This window comes from Musca domestica, unplaced genomic scaffold (genome assembly GCF_030504385.1).
Source record: "Musca domestica strain aabys unplaced genomic scaffold, Musca_domestica.polishedcontigs.V.1.1 8, whole genome shotgun sequence".
In the NCBI taxonomy this organism is placed as follows: domain Eukaryota; kingdom Metazoa; phylum Arthropoda; class Insecta; order Diptera; family Muscidae; genus Musca; species Musca domestica.
In genome coordinates this window covers 6,581,556-6,605,787 of record NW_026712409.1, presented here as the reverse complement: position 1 = coordinate 6,605,787, position 24,232 = coordinate 6,581,556, and the positions used below count along the sequence as shown (strand labels likewise).

Below are 24,232 nucleotides of genomic sequence, written 5' to 3'. Positions count from 1 at the left end.
CGCAAGCATCACCATCAAATTTTTCGAAATCAAAATGGCACAAAATATTTGCAAATTCTGCTCCGAAACGTTCACTGTTAAACGCGAATATTTGAGACACGTTAACAAGCATTGCAGCGGATGTGGACAGTTTTTTAGTAATACATATCAATTAAAATTTCATCAAAAGAATTATGGATGTCCACCTGTGCAAAATCAACCATCTAATAACTCAAGATTAGACAATATAGAACATGCAAACTGCAATAGTGTTACCCTACCATTGATGCGGAATCAATTTATAATTGACCAAATCACAGGCAATAATCATAACATTCCATCCCAACAAAGTGAAGGCGGAAACAAGTTCTGCAATGAGTGCCATAAAGCAGTGCGAAATATGTCCGCTCATCTTCGTAGTGATGAACATCGGCGTGTAATTCGCCAAATTTTTGGTGAAAATATCAATATTGTCAAAAACTCATTTGGCAAAAATATACTAACCTTCGAGTATATTAATGCAAAAAACATTTTGCTGCCAAATGAATTATTAAGCGATGCCAAAGAAACGATTGTCAGCTTGGTCGAGAAGAACTTTACGAGAAATATGCCTATAAAATTCAATATTGAGCTTATAGGAGAATATGTCAAGCCAATAAGTCAACGTGATGAACCATCAACATCAAATATGGTTTTAAATACAAGTCAAAATATGTTTTGCCATATGTCAAAAATGTCGTTGATAACGGAAGGTGACAATATAAGCCAATTATTCCACGATCACGCGAATCGTATAATTAATAAAATGTCTGAATTTCAAGAAAGAGATTCTGGCTGGGCTTTAGAGAAAATCGTAAAGCTGAATATAAATATATATAAAGCTAATTTAACTCGTGGCTCTCAGTTCTTGAAGACACCGCTCTCTTTATCAAAAAAGAATGCCTGTCTTAACATTAGAAATTACGATGAATTTTGCTTCAAATGGTGTATTGTGGCAGCTTTATCGGAACCAGCAGCATGTGATAAGTCTAATCCGCAATCATATAATATTAATATAACCGAAGAGATTATATACTTGCCATCCGGGGAGATATTGAATTTTAGAGGACTTAGTTTCCCTATGGCGATAAAAAATATCAAGGATTTTGAGGCCAATAATGAAGATATTAGTATTAATGTCTTCGGCTATGATGGAAATCAGATAGTTGGACCCTACTATCTTACCCCAAAACGAAGGAATCGTCATATTAACTTGATGCTTCTTCATGAGGGCGACAAGTTCCACTACATATTGATCATGGATATGTCACGGTAAGTTAAAATAGCATAGTAATATTACTATTAAATATGATAAATAATGAATATATCTATTGCTTTCTAGGTTATTACGTTCGCAAATAACAGCACATAGAGGTAGATCAATCATTTGTGATGGCTGCATACAAAGTTTCACCACGGAAGCCGTATATGCAAAACATGAGAAGGAGTGTGTTGGGGTCGTAACAGAGATGCCTAAAGAAGGAGAAAACATTATTCGGTTTAAAAACTACCACAAAAAGGAGAGAGTTCCATTTGTGATCTATGCGGATGCTGAATGTATTCTAGAGGATTGGAACCCGGAGAACCTCAACACAAACACAAATACAAACACAGTAACGGTAAAAAGGCACATTCCTTGTGCATTTAGTTATTATATTAAATGTAGTTTTAATGATAGTTTAAGTAAATTTTATATATATAGTGGCCCCAATGCTGCGAGAAACTTTTTAGAAAATCTTATAGGGGATTGTAAATTTATTTACAACACATATTTGTCAAAAACGGTACCAATGATTTCTTTGTCTCAGACAGAATTAGATGATTTTAATAGCAGTACTGTGTGTCACATTTGTGAGAAAGAGCTAGGTAATGACCGAGTTAAGGATCATTGTCATTTAACTGGAAAATATCGAGGAGCTGCACACAATGAATGTAATTTGAAATACCATGTGCCAAAATTTGTGCCGATATTCTTCCACAATTTTTCTTCTTATGATTGCCATTTGTTCTTCAAAGAATTAATTCACTTTGATGGAGAAATTAAAGTAATTCCATTAAATAAAGAATTATATGTTTCAATGTCATATTTCACTAAAATGAACAACGATTCAAACGAAATGGTCGATCATAATTCTTCGGTGAATTCGAAAAACAAATGGCGGAATAAATTTGAACTGAGGTTCTTGGACAGTTTTCGTTTTATGTCTTCCAGTTTGGATAGTTTGGCTAAAAATCTACCTAAAAACGCATTTCAAGCTGTTCGTACACAGTTTCCAAATGATGCTGATTTCAATCTGCTAACTAGGAAAGGAGTTTTCCCTTATGAATACGTGTCTTCATTGGACAAATTATATGAAAGAAAATTGCCTAACCGAAATGAATTTTACAACAGGTTGACTGACAGTGAGTGTTCGTTAGATGATTATAGACATGCGCAGAATGTATGGAGGCACTTTGAATGCCAAACTGTCAAGGATTATATGGAGTTGTATTTAACAGCAGATGTCTTACTGTTGGCTGATGTGTTCGAAAACTTTCGAAGTTTGTGCCTCCGTCACCATAGACTTGATCCTTGTCAGTATTTCACAGTACCATCACTATCTTGGGATGCCATGTTGCTGTGCACGGGTGTTGAATTAGAGCTATTTACAGATATTAACATGTATAATTTCTGTAAAAATGGCATTAGAGGTGGACTTACACAATGTTCAAATAGACACTCGGTAGCCAATAGTAAATACACTGAAGACTATGACCCTAGTAAACCCGAGGTAAATATTTATTATTTAGACGTCAACAATTTATATGGTAAAGCAATGACACAATGTTTGCCACAAAAAGATTTTAAGTTTTTAACTCAAGAAGAGTTGGAAATATTCAATGACGTCAGTAAAATATTAGCGATTCCAAATGATTCACCAACTGGTTATTTTTTTAATGTGGATTTAGAATATCCAAAAAATCTGCATGACAAACACAATGATTTACCCTTTTGTCCTGAATCCAAATGTGTCGGTGGCTGTAAGATCAAAAAGTTGATTGCAGATTTGAATGACAAAACGTCTTATACAATTGATTATAGAGTGCTTCAACAATGTATCCAGCATAATTTAATTCTTAAAAAAATTAATAGCTGTTTACAGTTTACGCAATCTAATTGGCTTGCAGCATACATAATGAAAAATAACAATCTCAGAGCACAAGCCACAGATGCTTTCGCAAAAAATTTTTATAAATTTATGAATAATTCTGTTTATGGCAAAACAATGGAAAATGTGGACAAAAGGAAAATCGTGGAAATAAGAAACCATTGGGAATCTTATGGGAAGCGCTGGGGTGCACGGGAATTTATTTCAAAACCAAATTTTCATAGTCTTACACACTTTTCAGATGATAAACCGATATACCTTGGATTTTGTATTCTAGAGTTATCGAAATGGGTCATGTACGATTTCTTTTATGATTTTTTAAAAGTTAAGTTTGGAAACGACTTCATATTAAACTATATGGATACTGATTCATTCATACTAACGTTCACTAACCGCAACCTCTTTGCTGAACTATCACGAGAGGAAATACTGGCTAGATTTGATACATCAGATTTTTCACCATCCAATCCATATAATATACCTCTTCTTAATAAAAAAGTTATAGGAATGATGAAGGATGAGAACTGCGGAAAGACGGTATCGGAATTTGTAGGCCTAAGACCAAAAATGTACGCTATGAAAGTCCACAATAGTGAAGAGGTAAAGAAATCAAAGGGTGTTAAAAAATCTGTTATGAAGCAGTACACCATTGACACGTATAGGGATTGTCTGTATAATCGAATAAAATATTATAATAGTATGTATACATTTAGATCGAGGAAACATGAGATATACACAGACAATATAACTAAAGTGTGTCTCAGTTTCCAAGATGATAAAAGATTTATACGGGAAGATGGTGTAAGTACGTATGCTTGGGGCCATTATAAACTTAAAAATGATAACGAAGATGAGGTAGCCCTTTCAAATGAAGAAAATTCTGTGATCCCAATGGAACTTGATTTTCATATTGAAAATGCAAGCGACAATTCTATTTTTGAATTGATCGCAAATGTAAATAATAATGACGTTATAGATTTAGAAAATATAAGTATTTCTAATTTTCCTATAGAACTAGATGTAGATATAAATAACATACCTCCTGTAAATACAATAGACATTCCTTTAGACGGGGATGACAAATCTATTTTTGAATTGTTGGGGGATTCAGATAGTGAATATACAAATTGTGAATCTCTTGATTTTATACAATTTTTAAATTTTAATGAAAATGACTTTGTAAATAAATAAAAAAATCTGTATATATTTAATAAAACATTTATTGCTTAAAAATAAAAAAAAATCAAACATTTAGTTTTATTTCACAAATATACTTAATATTAAGACATGGAAGTATAAATTACTTATACAGCTTTTCGAACAATTCCGGTTAAAGGTATGTACTCCACCAGGCGGTCATGAATGATTAGACAATATGATGAGGTGTTTTGAGGTATTGGGATATTGGTGGTAAATTCGATTTTTAAATCAATTGGTCCATTTTTCACAGCTTCATTTTGATTGCTTATATCAATAACGGTAATTGGATTATGTTTAAACGTAGTGTATGTTAGAAGCGGTTGTGGTTCCCTCATATAATATGTTTGTTGAAATTTGGCATACATGTCATAAAGTATTGCATAACGATTCTCTGAGAACTTAAGATTTAAATCATCATAAGGGTATGTCTCAGAATTCAAGTGTACTTTGATGTTCTCAAGATCACAGTGGATCAATTTGTTGTCTCTTTCAAACACTAAAGCAACATATCGCGGTCTTTCATGATTGGCAGACATTTTAACACTCCAATTATGTTTTAAACCACCAGAAAAAGTTGGATTAAAATAACAATCCCAACTACGAAACGCCAGCGGCAATGTTTTTCCTTCCTTTATAGTTTTCAGAAAACTAATTTTTCTATAATCAGACAAATGAATGTGTTGAACTTTCCACACAATGTTTGTGATTGTTAGTCGAATGTCTTCTTTCGAGTCAGTTGAATAACACACATTCATGTCATTAGCGCTCCGCAAGAGAATTAAATCATGCTTACTGTTGCATATTACTTTGTTGAAGTCTTCAGCAAATCCCAGCAGACGATTCAAGGGTACACAAAAGTTAAAAGAATTAGTGGTTATATCACCATCTACGTTCCATCCTGCTTTACTCATAACATTACTTTCAAATGGATTTAAAGAAATCCAATTTTTAATTTTTGTTGACATTCCAAGATAGCGTGTACGATCAATTTCAACACCGTTTAGTTCGTAACGAATTTCGTCAAACATATACCCAACACAATTATTCCTCAGTCTAGCGTTTGGTGAAATTTCTCCATTTGCTTTTCTCAAATGCCCTTCAATGTACAAATAGCTCTCTGATGGTAATATGTACAAATCTTGGTTTTGAATGCTTATACGTAGTTCATCATTGTTTTTAAATGATTGAACATAAGGAACATAGCTGTGATAATCCCGCTTTATGATATTCTCATCAGAGAATGGCCGTTCATTTATATTAAGTACTTCAGACATTGGGTTTTACTTTTAATTTAAGTAATTTTAAAAACTCTTTATTTTCCTTAGTTAGAAATGGTCTTGTCGGTTTGACGACTTTATGTTGAATGTTTTTAGGAGTTTGTTTATAATTGTATTTATTGTATATAATCATGATTGTATTGGTCTTATATGAATTCGAAGTGTGATTTCCTCTCCCCGAAAGTTTATCAATCGACCTTCTTGATCTAGTATTAATATTTCAAGACGACTGATTTCCTTGACGTTCAAAGGCAAATAAATGAGGTTCAATGGTCTTTCATCCAATTTATAGCCTGGGGGAACATCTAAAGAAAATTCGTGAAGAATATGTGCAGGTGAGTTGTTCATAAATGAACCAGTTACTATATTGCAGTGTATTTGAACAGCATTCACCTTCAAAATATTTACTGGAAGGTTAGATATGTGCTTTTTTCCAGGCTCTAAAACTTTGTCTGTGAAACCAAAGAGTTTTGATATAGATTTCTCCTTATTGAAATAAATAGGATCATGAGATGATGTAATTTCTATTTGTAATGTATTATTATTGGCTTTAATATCTATAGATCTATTTATGTACATAGATCTGTACACTGTTTCCAAAAAGTCTGCAATATCTTGCAATTCATATGATCCTATAGGTATTTCTATTGTATCATTTCCAATATGAAACAAGTTATTATCCTCATCCACATTAGGAATTGAGTTGTACGATTGAAAATCAATTAAACTACACTCGTAATCATTATCACCTAATTCTATAGGTGGTGAATAATTTGAGCATAAAATTGAATTTCTACCCGTCAAAGTAAACGTTCTTGACATTGCAAGATACTAAGTTGTAATAAACAGTACACAATCGATTCTCATACTTTTATATTTTATTGTTAAATATCATTACAAAACATCATTTTTATCTATCCAAGAATTATGCCGATTTGAGAAACCCAACCATTTCACATAAACTTTGTCATTCCTTGATTTTAGAATTTTCTCCACCAAATATGTGTTTGGATATTTTGTAGGCAAAAGTTCTTCTCTATAAAAACATCCTTGTATTGGATTTCCTTCAAAATCTTCCAGCAGATATGTAGTGGGGTTGGTTATTTTTATCGTTCTTATTCTAAAAATTTCGGTTGTCCAGTTTGGAGTATAACCCTTTTCAAAATGATGTTTATATTTGCTGATGCGTACGTGATCGCCGACATGAAGGCGTGGTTTTTTAAAAATTTTTATATGATTATAAACGGATTTCAGCAGTTTCTTCTCGTTTGAGGAATTAACTTGTATTGGAGCCATTTTTATCGTTCCGTGAGGGGTGCTATTATATTTGTCTAGTAAATCCCTATAGAGTTTGATCCATTGATAATTTCCATTATAACTAAACTCTTTCCACATCATTCCTTTTAGGGTTCTATTGAAACGTTCAATAATTGATGCTTTCAATACACTATATGTAGAATAATGATTTATTCTATATTTATGCATAAGTCCCCCAAATGTTTTATTAAAAAATTCTTTCCCATCATCGGTTTGCAAATTTTTCGGAATTCGTCCTGCTTTCAGTATTTTTTCAAATGCTGTACAAACTTCAGTGGCATTTTTAGACTTGAGCGCTTCAGCCCACGCATATTTTGAAAAGGTATCTATAACTGTTAGCATAAACTTGTATCCCTTGTTTGCTTTAGAATAGTTGCCCATTTCAACTAAATCAGCTTGCCATAGGTCGTCAATCCCCTTTATAATAACCCTCCGCCTCTTAAATTTTTTTCTTGCCTGAGTGTGGAGTTCATTCACTAATTCCCGTTTTTCCATTTTATTCAGTGTAATATTTTACAGTGGAGTGAGTAAATGTGTTTTTCGATAAAATACCATAAAGTTCGTTTAACGAGTGTTTTAAACGCGATATTTCTTCTCTTATATCGGAGCACTCTTGAAATACGTTTTTCTTTAATATTTCTTGTAGGTTCTTGTTTTGCGAATGTACGTATGCTTGGTTGACCGCATCCGATCCTCCCGCCGGGGGAGCCAAGTTTTTAATCCTCTTATTCTGTATGTCCAAATTGTTATCTTCATCAATATTGATTCCCAGCACTTTCGAAACATTTCCCTTTAGTGTGGCTGAAGTATATTTTAGATGATAATGATGACCAAACTTATCCACAGTCATTGATTTTGTAATTCAGGTGATTAATAAATTATATTTCCCTCTCTCAGTTCCTCGATAATAGAAACAATCTCATTAGTATGATTATTATTGCCGGCTTGTTGTGATGCTAACAACAGCTTTAATCGTTCTATTAATTCATTAGGATCGTCCCAGTATATATAGTTCGGTTTACCGAGATTTACTCTCATTAGGCCTTTGCCGCTGTGAGTATCATCCATCAAGTGTTTAATAACACGTTTATATTTATATCCTCTGTTGGATTTGATTCGTTCATTATGCTTAAAGTTTACTTTATGTGCATTAGAGTCCAGCAAAATTTTTTTATATATTTCTAGTTCTGACGCGTCATAATTTTTAGGTTTTTGATAAAATAGTAGTTCAAATAGACCCGGTGTAAATGCCCAATGTTGATTTCCAATAATTATTTTCTGATCATCAACTTTTAATGGTTTGTCCCCAAATTTCCATTCTCCGTGAATATCTTTGTGTGGTCCATATACCGTATCCAATTTTTTGTTTTTATTTAAAAGAGAAAGGTCAACGGTATCATCATTATCTGTATAAAATGTGTCATCTTTTGAATCCAACTCATCGGTTTCCTCCCATAAAATTTTAGGTTCTGGCTTAATATCGTGTTTCAATTTTTTAACGGGTGTACTCATAGCAAAATAATCTTTATATGATTCAATATTTTCCTTCTTAGGTATTGGTTGATTTGATGCATTAACATTCGTTAGTTTTAATAGTTTATGTATTGGCTCAGTTATGGGTTTGAATGTATTTTTCAATTCGTTTGTTTTTAATTCCTCCCCCCTTTTAATGCTTCGTAATTTTCTTTTCAAGGCATTTCGGGACTTAACAAGGCGCTTTAACATTTCTTCTTCCATGGTTGTGATTATACTAATAGCAGTGGTTATAATAGGGATTACTTAAATATATTTATGGTTGTATAAATGTGTGAAATCCCTTTCTATATCTTCCCGAGTTAATATCATCGTCTTTGCTAATTGTTAGAAATCCATATTTTTCCTTCCAGCATTCACGACATATTTCTTTAAATTTTTCAAAACTCATATCACTTCCAACATGATCATTGTATATATGTTTTAAATTTAAATCATCTTGTTTGAACATAATAATCATATTTGCATTATCACGTAGTAAATGTTTCGGAATCCTAGTATATGTCTGACATAAATAAAATGAATCGACATTTTTATGGCGACCCATACTGAAGTACGTTTTAATATTATTTTGTTTATCACAAGCCACATCATCGAATATGATAATTGAATTTGGCCTTATATCTTCTGGTTGTACAACATCCTCATTATTATTGAAAGTAAACAATCGCATACCCTTTATAGATGACATAAGTTTCTTGAGATATTCGTATTTCGGTTGATATAGAGATTTAGAATATATATAAACATTTTGGAATTTCAAACCATTTGGACTTTCTATCAAGCTTAGCATAACATTAGTCTTTCCACAATTCGAAGGGCCAACTATTAAGGCTCTTATAGAATTTGGTAATAAAACGCTGTGTCTGGGTGATTTCTTTTGTACGAAATCCGCATTTCGCACTGGAAGTTTTGCTTGTTGTTCAACTAATCTCATTTCGTAACTAATGAGTGATTTAATTGACAATGTCTATTTATCTTATTCTCTTGTTTACAGCAAGCTCAAAAAGTATAAAATGATTGTTTATAACAACAATAATGTTATTAGAAAGAGAACCGCTAAAGGAAGAGGACTTGTAAATAAATTAATTAATTCTTTACCAGTGGAACTTCATCTGCCGGGTTATCAATTCTGTGGCCCCGGAACTAAGCTCTTAAAACGATTAGAAAGGGGGGATAAAGGTGTTAACCCATTGGATGCTGCTTGCAGAGAACACGATATCGCTTATTCACAAAACGAAAATATTCATAAACGACACATTGCTGATCGTGAACTAGCTGAAAGAGCGTGGGAGCGAGTTAAAGCAAAAGATAGCAGCCTTGGCGAAAAAATTAACGCATATCTAGTCTCGAACATAATGAAAGCGAAAACAAAGTTTGGTATGGGTTTAAAAAATAAAAAACTTCAAAAAGCTACTGGTCAACAGATTTTTAATAAAGCACTCAAAAATGCGTCAATGAAACTTAAGAGTGTAAAACCAACTGATATTGATGATGCTATAAAAATAGCAAGAAAAGAAATTCAAAAAACTTTTCGCGGAAGAAAGGCAAAGGTAGTTGTACCACGAGTTATTAAGTTACCAAAAACTGGGGGATTTCTTCCCCTTATACCTATTCTAACAGGTCTAGGTGCTTTGGGTGCCCTAGCATCGGGTAGTTCAGCAATTGCTAATGCTGTTATGAATGCTAAAAATGCCAAACGACAATTAGAGGAGCAAACCAGACATAACAAAACTATCGAAGCTATAGCTATGGGTAAGGGTTTGTATTTAAAACCCTACAAAAAAGGTTTTGGTATTTACTTGAATAATACATCAAAAAACTAATTAAGCAACTACCCAACGCACCACTTACTGACAAACAAATATATTCTTTTGGAAAAAAATATATACCACGCTTTAGAGGTGTATATATGCGCAACAGATTACCTAAGATGCCATATAAGAAAGAGTGTGGTATTATAAATATGGATAATGATAGTGGACCTGGCACGCATTGGGTAGCATATTATAAATATGACAACATCATTGAATATTATGATAGTTTTGGAAATCTCCAACCTCCGTTAGAAATTTTATATTATTTAGGTCCAAATATTACTTATAATTATAAAAGAGATCAACACTTTAACACATACAATTGTGGACACCTCTGTTTAAAGTTCTTAATAGAAAAAGCTTATAAATACAAAATTTAAAACATGAAATTGGTTAGTTCAATTTAATACTTCCATGAAGATGCAATCAGTTGATAGGTCGGATATTGCGATAGTGGATTTTCAGTTTTGTCATGGAAACCACAAGAGCATATTTATGAAGGAGCTGGCGTTCATTTGTGGTACTTCTATTGTGCCTAATCATTTTCTGTTTCGTCCGCCTTTTAATATAAAAGAACTTACTAACGAAGCCTGCAGAACAAATGTATACTGTAAGAACTTTGTAAACGGATTGGATTGGGAGGATGGAGATGTGGACTACAATGAGGTTGAGAGTGTCCTCATGCCATTGGATGAATATAAGTACATTTTTGTTGTTGGAAGAGACAAAAAACAATTTCTACAGAAATATCTCACTGCTAACATAATAAATTTAGAAGACAAAATTAAGCTAAGAACATGTCGAAATTATTTTACTAATTGTTCAATACATTCAAGCTTTGTGTATAAATGTGCTATAAATAATTTATTTAAAATATTTGTATTTATTGAGCAAAATTGGAACAAAAACATGGACTTAATATATGATGAAATCAATAAAGAATAATAATAATAAAAAAAAAAAATATATTTTTTTTTTTTTTTCTTATTTTTTAAATATTTTATTTATAGAATTGAAGGTTATAAATGTATATAATATAATGAATATTGGTGAAAAAGGATTCACTAATGTACGACTACAAACATCTAATCCCAATTCTGGAAGTAGTACATCTAAAGTTTTAGGTGCTGCGGGAATATTGTTTGTAACACATCTTCTTAATAAAGGACAGCTGCAAGAATTTCTCAAATGTTCAGATACCGGGCAATCGGTCTGTTTCCAACGATGAATATACACTTCACAAAAATAACATTTTGTTACATCGCCTACTCCAGTGTAAAATAGTCCCACTGCTGCCATGGTTTTGGGATCTGGATAGGATAGTGGCCAATTTGAAAATGTTTTCAGACGTTCAGTTTCCTTATTTAGTTGGGGGTACATCTTTCTACTAGGAGCTCCACTCACAAACTGTGAAGTGTAAATGAAAAACCGAGTTGATTTTATTAAATAATACATTATTTATTTCTGCATTTTCTCTCACACAACAATAACATTTTCGTTTTATATTTAAATATATCTTATGTTATTCCCACCATGGATCATTTTCATCTAAATCCCACAATGATTGTCCTTCAGTTATGTGTATATAATCATCTCCATTGACTTCATTCTCTGTAAGTATATGATTTTCATTCCTTGTGGGTATTTCATTTCTAGGGAATTCCTCTTCTATTGGTATCATCAAACTATAAAAAGCCTCGAATTGAGAAGCCTTCATCATAAGATATTCATCAATTTCCGGATTATCCCATCCTGCATCCTTTTCCAAGCATTTGCTCCCCAAATTTTTTGATGCCATATTCTTCACGCTTGTTCTTTCCTCGACTGAATAACTTCTAACAATGATATTTAGTCTTATATTCTATAGATGCCAACATTTTCATGTAGAAAAAAAAAAAAAAAAAAACACAAAAATTTCATTTCAAATATAAATTTATTTTTATTTATTTACATTTTTGTTGTTGTATTTACTAAGCTAAATATGGTTGATAAAAGAAATTAGATTTTTTTTGCTTCAATTCCAATTTGTATAATGTGTTATCTCTCTCGCCTCCCATTGTTGATTTTGATATGGTATATCCACCGCATCCCAATTCCTTGACGTCTTCTTCTCGTAGTGCTAAGAACCTAGATGGCAGGTAAAGTATAGCATCATCCAGTTTAAGCACAATTCTTTCACCATATTTGGTTTGGGTTCTGTATGCTCCACTGATAACGTAATCCCTGTTTTGATCCATCTCCTTTATTGTGATAATCCTTTTGTGGTTGTAGGAGTTGAATAAATTTACAAGGTTTACGCTCGACATTATTTCTATTAGGCTTTATTTCACACTGTTTTCTTTAGCAACATAGTCCTCCTATTTATATGAAAAACTTGTTTTTTTTTTTTTCACCCATACCATCTCACCAAATGAAGAACACAATGATTTTTTTTTCACCCAAACCATCCCCACCAAATGAAGAAAACAATGTAATTTATTTTTATTATTATGTATTTCTATTTTTAAAGAACTCAATGTATTTTTTTTTTAACCCAAACCATCCCACCAAATAAAGAACACAATATATATATATATATACATTTTTTTTTTTTATTATTTATTTCTATTTTTGTCAAATTCATTGAAATGTACCCTTAATTCTTTATAATGCTCATTATTTTGAACTATATAATTTAAATCTACAAAATTCTTATTAATATAATCCTCAAAATCATGAAGAACACTGTATTGAGGTGGGCATAATACGATCGATGAGGTAACCACTGCTCGTTCCGGCAGACCCTCTCGTATTCTGTCAAGCTCGTTTACTGTTGTTTCGGTGATCGTGGTTTCGCCATCGTCTCCAATCTCATCATCATCATCCAGGATTGTGGACTGGGTTTCCTCCTCCTCATAAGTGATCGTGGTATCGCCATCGTCTCCAATCTCATCATCATCCAGGATTGTGGACTGGGTTTCCTCCTCCTCATAATGAGTTGAGGAGTCCTCTGTTGTTTCACCATGGTCCTCCAACACCTCTTCCATTTCCACATCCTCCACATTCTCCTCATCCTTTTTTTCCTTGACGGAACATATGACTATATCGCCTTCTGTATCCTCATAGAAGTTATTGACATCCACATCTTCCGAAAGTTTTTCGCTGAACGCAAAGGACATTTTTGTTCTTAAGATGCTGTCTTCGTAAAGGATTTTTTAAAACTGAGTATATTTCTCAAGATTTACTCCGCTTTAAATACCAATATATTGTTTACATTAAAAATCCTTTCGGATAAAGAAATACACAACTATCTAATGCATAACATAGTTTAGGATTTATCTCGATGTTTCAATGCAAAAGGAATCATATTTACAAAGCGTTGAATTAGTTTAATACATCCTTTTTCTAAAATATTTAAATGCAACAACTACTGGGAAAAGAAATGGTATTCCCTTTACCTTGTCCCCTTAACATAAACACACCAATATTTTCTCATTTGATCCTCAAGAGATAATATTAGACAAACATATCATATTAGGAAACATCGAGAGCAAAATATGTTTTACAACACTAGTTCTGTAGTGATGGGTCAACCGCATTTGTGAGGGACCTGTCAAAATTATTTCAAATATTTTTTTTATAACTCTTTTGATATGTGCCACAAGTGGCACAAGTGGGATGATGCCAAGTGAGGGTAGGCTCAAAAAAAAAAACCAAACAACGCACAATTACGCACACACACACACACACACACACATACATACATACAGCGGTTCAAACATTCCCAATGTGAAATAAAAACCCCAAACATAAAAAAACTAAAAAAACAAAACAAAAAAACAAAATATGAGTCTCATTACATTTTTTTATTACCCTCAAGTGATGATGATGGCTGAATGTAGGGATCAAACGCATACGCCCGACTGTAGGTATATGTCTACGCTAATTAGGAAAAACAACAACTCGAGACAAATTTCTTTCTAAGGGCACATGCAACAACAACGTCTAAGCCTTAATATAGGCAACAAAATGTGCAACAGCAAACAAAGGGCGCCAAGGTCATTCAATCCTCAGGAAAAACACAAGTGAGAAGAATTAGGGACAAACACACGACATAGACACATCATATTTGAACTAAACGCATCATAACTAAACTAAAAGAAAACTATGGGAAGGGTAACATTACCACACATACAAACAACAATCAATACACAACTGTGTGTAACCCATATGATCGCACAGACGGACAACACATTCAATCTTGAGGGGGGTGGGGGAAAACACAAGTGTCAAGACAGGGTTAGACACACATCAAATTCAAATAGACCACAATCAATACAAAATAGCAGATAACACAATGCAAAGGGTGACATACTTCGCCACACGGACAGGCAAAACCAATAAAAATCAATGCACACCTAATTTATGATGGCCATAAAACTTTACACACATGGCATGCTGGGGGGGGGGGGGGGGGGTGGTTAATGCACCGATGCAAAAAGTCGTAAAATTTTATTGACCCTGCCACTTCCGGTCTCATATTCTACCTACTCCCACTCCATCAAATACTTCTCCCCCCAATAAAATTGTCAAAATTGTGAATACTTACAACTCTTATAAAATGTGATGAAAGAGTCCGATTGTTTTCAAATTACATACATCCCATTATTTTTATTAACCCAAGGTCTGGTTTTAAAATGAAAAATATCGGTCCACTCCTTCTGGTATAAGGGAACAGCTCAAAAAGTTGAATACCAAAGAAGCTAATAAAACGCATAATTAACATCCGATTCAATTCAGACTTGGGAAATCTCAAAATTTTTATCAACACAAGATCTCTTTTAAACATGGTAAAGATCGGACCATTCCTTCTGGTGCTTCCGCCACAAAGGGTGAAAGTTTTGCTTAACCAAAACATATATAAAATTCGAAATAAGCATCAGGTTCTCCTTATATTCACACATCCCATTATAGCCCCTAACACAAGATATGCAGTGAAGATGGGATATATCGGTCCACTCCTTCTGGTACCTCCCACACAAAGGCTAAAATTTTGAATATCCATAAAGCTCATAAAAAGCGAAATTACCATTCGATTCCAGTCAGACTTGGAACATGTCGGAAATAGAATCAAATTTTAGAATAAGTTTAGATTTGTTCGAATTGGCACGAATTATGGCCTTCAAACGGACCATAAAACCGTCACACGCTGTCCGAATGTTGCTCTGCGGTATTTTGGCCCATTCCCGGCGAAGAGCTTGCTTGGGGTGATCGACACTTTGGCACTTTTTAGTGCCAACCATGCTTTCCAAAATACTCCAGACACAATAGTCCAACGGATTGGTATCCAAAGATTTTGGTGGTCATTGTGCGCTGGAAATAAAGCGAGGAACCTCATTTTGTAAGCATTCTGGGGCGGCGCGTGTTGGGTCCGAAAGTGCTCAGTCCTGTTGGAATGTCCAAGGTATGCGGCCAAAATGTTTGCGTGCCCAAGGCTTTAACACAGCCTCCAGAATATTTTCGCGATAATATTCGGCATTCATTCTGATGCCATGGTCGATTAATACGAGGGGAGAGCGATCATCGGCTGTTATGAAGGCTTACACCATTATCCTGGCCGGCGCTTAAGTTCTGGTGGCCAACCGAAGGTGCACATCTTCAGCTGACCTCTTTGGCAAGTAAACACGAGCGGATCATTTTGTTTGTTTACAAACTGCTGGACAACGAATGTTTTCTCATCGGAGAAAACCAAATTCGGGAGTTCACCACTTTCGGCCAAGCGAAGCAACTCTTTAGCTCTTTCGAGTCTATTTTCTTTCTGTTGCGGTGTAAGTTCTTGCACTTTTTGAAATTTCAATGGCTTTACCCCGAGCTCACTTTTCAATATTTGCCGAATGGAATATTGCGATATGTTCAGCTCACGAGCTATTTTTCGGGTTTCGTATAAGTCGCTTCTTTTCTTTTCGAAGCATTTCTGCTGATGTAGCTGTTTTCTTCCGTCCGTATCACGGTAACGAGCGATGGTACGAGTCACAAAAGATTTATTCACATTTAAATGCTGGAGTGCTCCACTTGTGGTTCTCCAGCCAAATATAAAGAAATCACACCATCATGCTTGAATTCCATCACGAATAACTTTTCTTCAGGAAAATTCTCACCAAAATGCTTATGTACGCTTGTAAACAATGTAATGAGCTTTCACTGGAATAATTGTAACAGCTGTCGGACGAGTGGCTTAGAAATTACAGCAATCTGAAGTTGGTTGCAGTTTTTTCATCTCACCCTGTATTAGTTCCCTCTGATTATGAATGCTCTATAACTGCTCTAAAGCCATCTACGTTACATAAAATTCTAATAGAAACGTTTATTTGTTACGGTTAGCTCTACTAAATATGCAGAGTGGTGTGGGGTATTATATATTCGGCCTTGCCCAAATTTCGGCAATTCTTTACTGGTTTTCCTATCAAAAACAATTGTGGAAAAACATACGCCTAACAAAATTGTATATGCCTGCTCCTGGATACTCCGCCTAAGAGCCTTTCAATGAAGTCAATATTACCAAAATTATAATTTCGAATCATCGAATTTTGCCCAAAAAATTTATTTTTTAACCTTCCCCAAGAATATTTGGAAGTGTTGCAAATGGAATGACAAAATAAATGTCCCCCTTCTATGGTGGAAGCTATAATAAATGCAGAATTTCGTACAAATTGCCCACATCGTAAATGATTGCTGTTTTGCACACACATATGTACACACGCGGACAAAAATATTAAATAATTATGTTTGAACACAAACATGTGTATAACAGCAAATAATAGACAAGTGTGGGAATTGAAATGAATATTTAAACACAAACAAATGTGATTTGTACGGCAGACAGACAACACCCCATTCCCCTGTGCATGGGGGAGGAGAAGTGCTGCTATTGATGCTGTATGAAATTAATCAATTACTGAATTAAATATTATCAAAGCGCGTATGGCATACAATTTAAACTGGGAATAGCGAAGTTAAGTAGTTTTATCATAATTAAATACGACGCTCTCTAAACAGATCGACGGATGGATGGATGGATGGAACGATGGGGATGTGGACGATATATCATTGAATATGCAAGTAAATTGCTTTTATTGCGTCGACGAGGTTAAGGGTGAAGGGCAGAAAGCGAAGGGAAGCGTATGTGGGGAATTTGATGCCATATTCATGTGAATGACATTAAAAAAATAATATTTGCTGTATTGTGGGTCAAGTGCTGCAATGAAATAATAATTTATAATCATTCGAATGTATGTGAAGGAGAAATAAATGAGTTTATATGGTGTAATATGAATTTATGCACCGCAATTTATGAGAATGTGGTAAAATAAACTAGGGTTAATATTTTGATATTTAATTGCAGGGGATAGCGAAGAATTAGAAATTAATTATGTGTAAAATTTCAATAATCATTAAATTAGTTAAAGATTTTATTTTTCTATAGAATGACATTCAAGAGCTGGCTGTAAAATGAATTTGCAGGAACATATATTTGAAGTTCATATATTAAGCCAGTAATTTTAGTTTTACCATAAGAAGATCAAAAATAATCATAAATGTAAGAAAATGAAGGTTGGAGGGGATTACCCTGTGCAACACAAACAATTATTGAGGGGAAAATAAAGCAGATTATAAAAAAAGTTAAAAAGTATCAGTCGGTTAAGCCGACAGATGTAGACTTTTAGCAAATTTTTAGCTATTTAAATATATTTCGACTTATGGAGTAGGTTCCGAAGGAATGGGCCAATATTGTAAATATCGTATCGGACTAAACAAATATAATATAAATATTGCGACGTGCCAGGTTTGGACTATATCGACTAATTCTTTCATTTTATATGAGATATGCGATAATTTTTCGAAAATGAAACAAGTAAAGAAAGTCTTAAAGTCGGGCGGGCCGACTTTATGATACCCTACACCACTTTGCTAATTTAGTTGAGCTCCACATAACAATTAAAAGTTTTTATGGGAGAATTCAATCAAACACGCTATGATTAATTATAATTTAAAGTTCAAAGGACTAAATATGCCGAAGCATTTGCATCTTTTAAATTCGGACTTGTATTGCCTATTTGGTGCACAATTAATTTGAAATCGGATAAAAATATATATATGGGAGCTATATCCAAATCTGAAGCGATCTCGATAAAATTTGGCAAAGATATTTCTGAGCTGTATTTGATATATTTCCCTGAATATCGTTGTTACAGAGTGCATATTACGGCTGCGGAGGACAAAAATAACAAATCGGATGAACAATATATATGGGAGCTATAGCTATATCTGAACCGATTTCGATCAAATTTGGCACACTTATTTTCAGGCCTGATATGGTTTTATGTGCAAAATTACATACTATTCGGGCTAATATTAGACGTTTGGTGCACAATAGAAGGCAAATCGGACGAAAATATATATGGAAGCTACATCTAAATGTTTACCGATTATCTCAAATTTCAACAGATTTCATCCTTGGGCCAAACAAATGATCTGTGCAAAATTTCATCTGGATAGGGCAATAAATGCGAACTGTACTTTGTTTACAAAAATACACGGACGGACATGCGTAAATCGACTCAGAATGTTAATGGAAAGATTGAGATGTGCCAAATTTGAATTTCGAGTTTTATGAGTTTCATGGAAATTCAAAATTTCGACCCTTCGCGAGGAAGGTACCAGAAGGAGTGGACCGATATATTCCAGATCTTGTGTTAGTAGAAATAATGGTATAAATGGAATATGAAGAGAACGTGATGCCTATTTCGGATTTTATAAACGATTTGTTTATTCAAAACTATGACCCCTTGTGGGGGAGGTACCAGAAGAAATAGTCCAATCTCCACCATCTATATAACAGATCTTATGTTGATGGAAATACTGATATGAGCCAAGTTTGAATGGAATCGTATGTTAATTTCGCTTTATGAACTTCATGGAAATTCAAAAAGTTGATCCTTTGTGGGGGAGGTACCAGAACGAGTGGACCGATATATCCCATCTTCACAGCAGATCGTGTGTTAGTAGAAATAATGGGATAAGTGGAATATGAAGAGAACGTGATGCTTATTTTGGATCTTATAAACGTTTTGGTTCTTCAAAACTTTGACCCTTTGTGGGGGAGGTACCAGAAGGAATGGTCTAATCCTCACCAGCATTATAACAGATCTTGTGTAGATGCTCACATTTATGATTATTATACCCTCAGCCATATGGCTAGAGAGTGTAGATGTAATTTGATACGGCCAAAACGTGCTTCATGGAAATAACGATTTTAGACCCTAAGTCTCTTTGGACCAAATCCGTTTCAGGACATTTGGAGTCGATCAGGGGATGTCCGTTCGTCCGTCAGTCTGGCGGGTGCGCACGATAACTCTCGAAGGCAGTATCCGATTTGGTGCAAACTTGGAACATCGAAGTTATTTTCAAAAATTTATGTCGAGTTCAGAGATGGGCAATACCGATCTAATCCTTCCTTCCTAACCACAAAACATTTAAAAAAAAAAAAAATCCGATTTTGCTCCATCCTAATATTTGTATCAGGTCAGGTGCCAAAATGGACAATATCGATCCATTACATCAAGTACCTCCCCCAAAAGTCAAAATTTTGAATAATTATAACTCTAATAAAATATGATGTAAGAGTCCGATTGTCTTCAAATTTCATACATCTCAATAGTTTTGTTAATCCAAGGTCTGGGGTTAAGATGGAATATATCGGTCCACTCCTAATGGTACCTCCCTCACCAAAGGTTGAAATTTTCAAAAAAAAAAAAAATGCTCTGCACAGAAGAAGAAGTTATAATCCGATATTGCTCCAACTTTACAAATCCAAATATTTGCGTCAGTGCTAGGTCAGGTGCAAAAATGGACAATATCGGCCCACTCTATCAAGTACCTCCCCCACAAAGGGTATAAATTTTAAATAATTACATCTCTTATAAAATGTGATGTACGAGCCCGATTGTCTTCAAATTTCACACATCCCAATATTTTTTTTAAATGAAGTCGAATATTTTGACCCACTATACCTGATAGCCAACACTCATTTCAGCATTTTCCATAAAGTATAACATATCGCAAAGGAAGTCAAGAAAATAGGCAATATTGGCCCACTCCCACGGAACTTCTGCCGTAAAAGATTAACCATTTCGATAACCATAACTCAAAATATATTTAAATAAACGAAAATTAGCTGAGGGTATACATTTATCGGCAAAATCGATTGATACTTTTGAGTTTGTTTTGAAATGTGGTTAAAAACTATCAATAAAATGTAAATCTGCAATTATCTAAAGCTCAGAAAATCGTATTATTTAAAAAGTTAAAAACTTCTATTAAACGAGATCGTAGCAAGTCAAAATATTCTACAAAAGTATTTGTCATAAAATTCTACTATATGGATGGCAAGATGGCAAGAGTCTAGAGTCTAGAGTCTATCAATGAAATATAAATCTGCAATGATTTAAAGCTCAAAAAATCGTATTATTTAAAAAGTTAAAATCTCTCTTTAAACGAGATCGTAGCAAGTCAAAATATTCTACAAAGTTATTTGTCATTAAATTCTACTATAGGTCCTAGAAGATGACAAGAGTCTAAGTCTTACCTAAATTCCAGCAAATCAAAAATATTAAACAGATCTTTTAGAGTTAAAGTCGTACTTCATGTGAGTTTATTCAAAAATCTCCCACAAAGCATCATTACTAAAGGATGATGACAGAGACAAAAATAATTTCCATCACTTCCCAGTATAATTCAACAAAGAATAGAAATCTCTGTGTCCATTGCGTATCAAACAAATATTTGCTTGAATACGAGTACTTCAGTCCGTTCCACTGTTAAGGATATAATGCCAATGCCAATCACTTCCAACTTTAAGTTCTTTAACCTTTTGTGTGTTGTCAATAATGTGCCAATATTTATGACATTACTATTTATAGACAAATACTATATTATTTCCATATTTGCTTCCTAGTCTGCCGTATTCATTCATTCCTTTATTCATTCTGCAATTCATTTCATCATATTATGATAATCCTGGCAACGGCAACAACTACAACAACCAATAATGCCATTAATGATGTCTCATTGCATTTGCATTTGTGATGAGACAAATATTGGCACTGATGCTGTTGCTGACTTTAGCATTATCAGCATAATTCTCTTGAATAAGCTTTAGCTGCAACTGCTGCTGCTACGATACTCGCCATTTTTTTTTTTCATAAAATTTGATTTACAATCAAAAGGACATTCATAAAAACAGCAAAAAAAGGAAACATAAAATATCGAAGAAGAGAAATAATAGAAAAAACTGGCAAATCTAATTTGAATTTGTTTGTCAAACAGAGGCAAATTTAGAGTTCATTTGCTGTTACTTATTTTTCTGGGAGGGAGAAGATGAGGCAATGATTCTTGATGCTGAGAGTTTGCATCTGGGAAGAAAAAGTTACTTGTTAAAGAAAAAAAAAAACTTTTTAGTACCTTGTTTTTTAAATGGTTGATTTAAAAGAGTTAAGCATTGGGACCTGTAGAGCCTTAGTGGGTGTATGGATCGCAAGGGCAGGGACCCGAAATGGTATTTTTTTCGACATTATTTGGGAATATTGCGTGATTGCGTCCCCAGCCGAGATGTTTTCGAATATAATTTATAGCTACCTCGGGTCTATTAGAGTCTATACGACGACATGACCTGCATAGGCAACTTTTTCATAAGCCATTACAATATTCAAATGCGAAACTTGAAAAAAAAATCAGTGAATAATGAAGCTAAAATCGACAAATTACCGAATATAGGGAAGTACCACCAAAGGGGGCTATACCAAAACGTGGACCTGCATAGGCAATTTTCTGTAATAGGCTGCAGTACCCATTACGAACTTCAAATACCAAATTTGAAACAATTCCGATGGAAAAAATTGCAAAAATCATCAAAACACCATATATATACGAAGGCGTGGACATACATAGCCTATTTTCAATACCAAAAAGTCCTGCAGACATAATATATATAGTTGAGTTAAATTTTATCAAACCACTTCATATGCATATTATAATATTTCTACCAATTCTTGGTCAATAATAATAATTTCTCTAAATTCCGAGTCAAACACAAAATTAAAAACTTACCTTTTGTCTTATATATCTGCCTCCTGAAATGAAAAACGAAAAAAAGAGATTAATTTACAATCCTGTTGTAAAAAAGAAAAACGCCTTTTTTAAATATTATTTTCAATCTATATTAAATCTCCCACCACCTGGGAAGAATTTATCATTGTCAACTTCCAGACAAAAATTCCGTCATAATTCTATTATCAATAATTTGGTATTTTTGGGTTCCTAGCATCAAAATCCGCAGAACAAAATTATTTATGATCTTTTGGCACTACTTTCTTCCACTACAGGGTGAGATAAAAAAAAAACTGCAACAAAATCAAACGCCATCATTTTTACATTTTTTCTTAAATTTTATTGAATGAAAGCCAACAATGTCGGAAATAGCATCACATTTTAGAATAGGTTTAGATTTGTTCGAATTGGTCACCTTTGGCACGAATTGTGGCCTTAAAATGGCCAATGAAACCGTCACACGCTGCCCGAATGTTGCTCTGCGTTTGCTTGAGGTGATCGACACTTTGATACTTTTAGTGCCAACTTTGCTTTCCAAAATCCTCCAGACACAATAGTCTAATCCAAAGGATTAGTATCCGGGGATTTTTGTAGCCATTGTTCGCTCGAAATGAAGCGAGGAACCTCATTTTGTAACCATTCTTGGGTGGCGCGTGCTGAGTGCGATGGTGCTAAGTCCTGTTGGAATATCCATGGTCTGCGGCCAAAATGTTTGCATGCCCAAGGCTTTAATACACCCTCCTGAATATTTTCGCCATAATATTCGACATTTATTCTGATGCCACAGTCGATTAATACGAGCCGAGAGCGACCATCGGCTGTTATGGCGGCCCACACCATCACCATGGCCGTCGCTTGAGTTCTGGTGGTCAACCGAAGGTTCACATTTTCAGCTGACCTCTTTAGCAAGTAAACACGATCATTTTTTTACAAACTACTGGACAACGAATGTTTTCTCATCGGAGAAAATCAAATTCGACAGTTCACCACTCTCGGCCAAGCGAAGCAACTCTTTAGCTCCTTTGAGTCTATTTTCTTTCTGTTGCGATGTAAGTTCTTGCACTTATTTGAATTTCAGTGGCTTTACCCCGAGCTCATTTTTCAATATTTGCCGAATGGAATATTCAGCTCTGCCGAATGGAATATATTCAGCTCTGGAGCTATTTTTCGGCCACTTCGATGCGGGTTTCGATCAAGTCGCTTCTCTACTTTTCGAACCTATTTTTACTGATGTTACGGTTTTCTTCGGACTACCCTACCAGTATCACGTTAACGAGCGATGGTACGAGACATAAAAGATTTATTCACATTGAAATGCTGGAGTGTTGTTGCGATAGCCACTTGTGGTTTTGAAGCCAAATAAAAAGAAATCACACTATCACGCTTTAATCCCATCAAGAATAATTTCTTTTCTGGGAAATTCTCACCAAAATGCCACTGGAATAATTTTAACTGCTGTCGGACGAGTGGCTTAAAAATGACAGCAGTCTGATGTTGGTTGCAGTTTTTTCATCTCACCTTGTAATTTGCGAATTTCTTCTGGTACCTCATCCACAAAGGGTCACCATTTTCAATTCTATTTTCTGTCATAACGTGCGAAACAAGTCAGCGATTCTTCAGAACTTGCCATATCTAAATATTTCGCTCAACCAACAACCTGAGATGAATATGGAATTTATGATTTCGCATAAAATTGGATATAAATGTTCGATTTTCTTGAAATTTTGCCGATACCAATATTTTTATCTGTATTGGATGAAGTATGACAACGGAATAC

The 24,232-nt window shown here is 34.2% G+C and overlaps 2 protein-coding genes across 2 annotated transcripts; one reads left to right on the top strand and one right to left on the bottom strand.

Moving 5' to 3' along the window:
* The first annotated feature begins 586 nt into the window (after positions 1-586).
* LOC131806564 (uncharacterized) lies at positions 587-10,320 on the top strand. Its single transcript, XM_059130795.1, has 3 exons — positions 587-1,290; positions 1,361-3,435; positions 10,118-10,320. Exons 1-3 carry the CDS (start codon positions 587-589, stop codon positions 10,318-10,320), a joined length of 2,982 nt encoding a protein of 993 aa, XP_058986778.1.
* Positions 10,321-11,334: 1,014 nt separating this feature from the next.
* Positions 11,335-14,615, bottom strand: LOC131806639 (uncharacterized). The gene is made up of 2 exons (XM_059131131.1): positions 12,263-14,615; positions 11,335-12,172 (listed from the first exon to the last, which is right to left on the bottom strand). Exon 1 carries the CDS (start codon positions 13,467-13,469, stop codon positions 12,906-12,908), a length of 564 nt encoding a protein of 187 aa, XP_058987114.1. The 5' UTR covers positions 13,470-14,615; the 3' UTR covers positions 11,335-12,172; positions 12,263-12,905.
* Between the last annotated feature and the right edge of the window lie 9,617 nt (positions 14,616-24,232).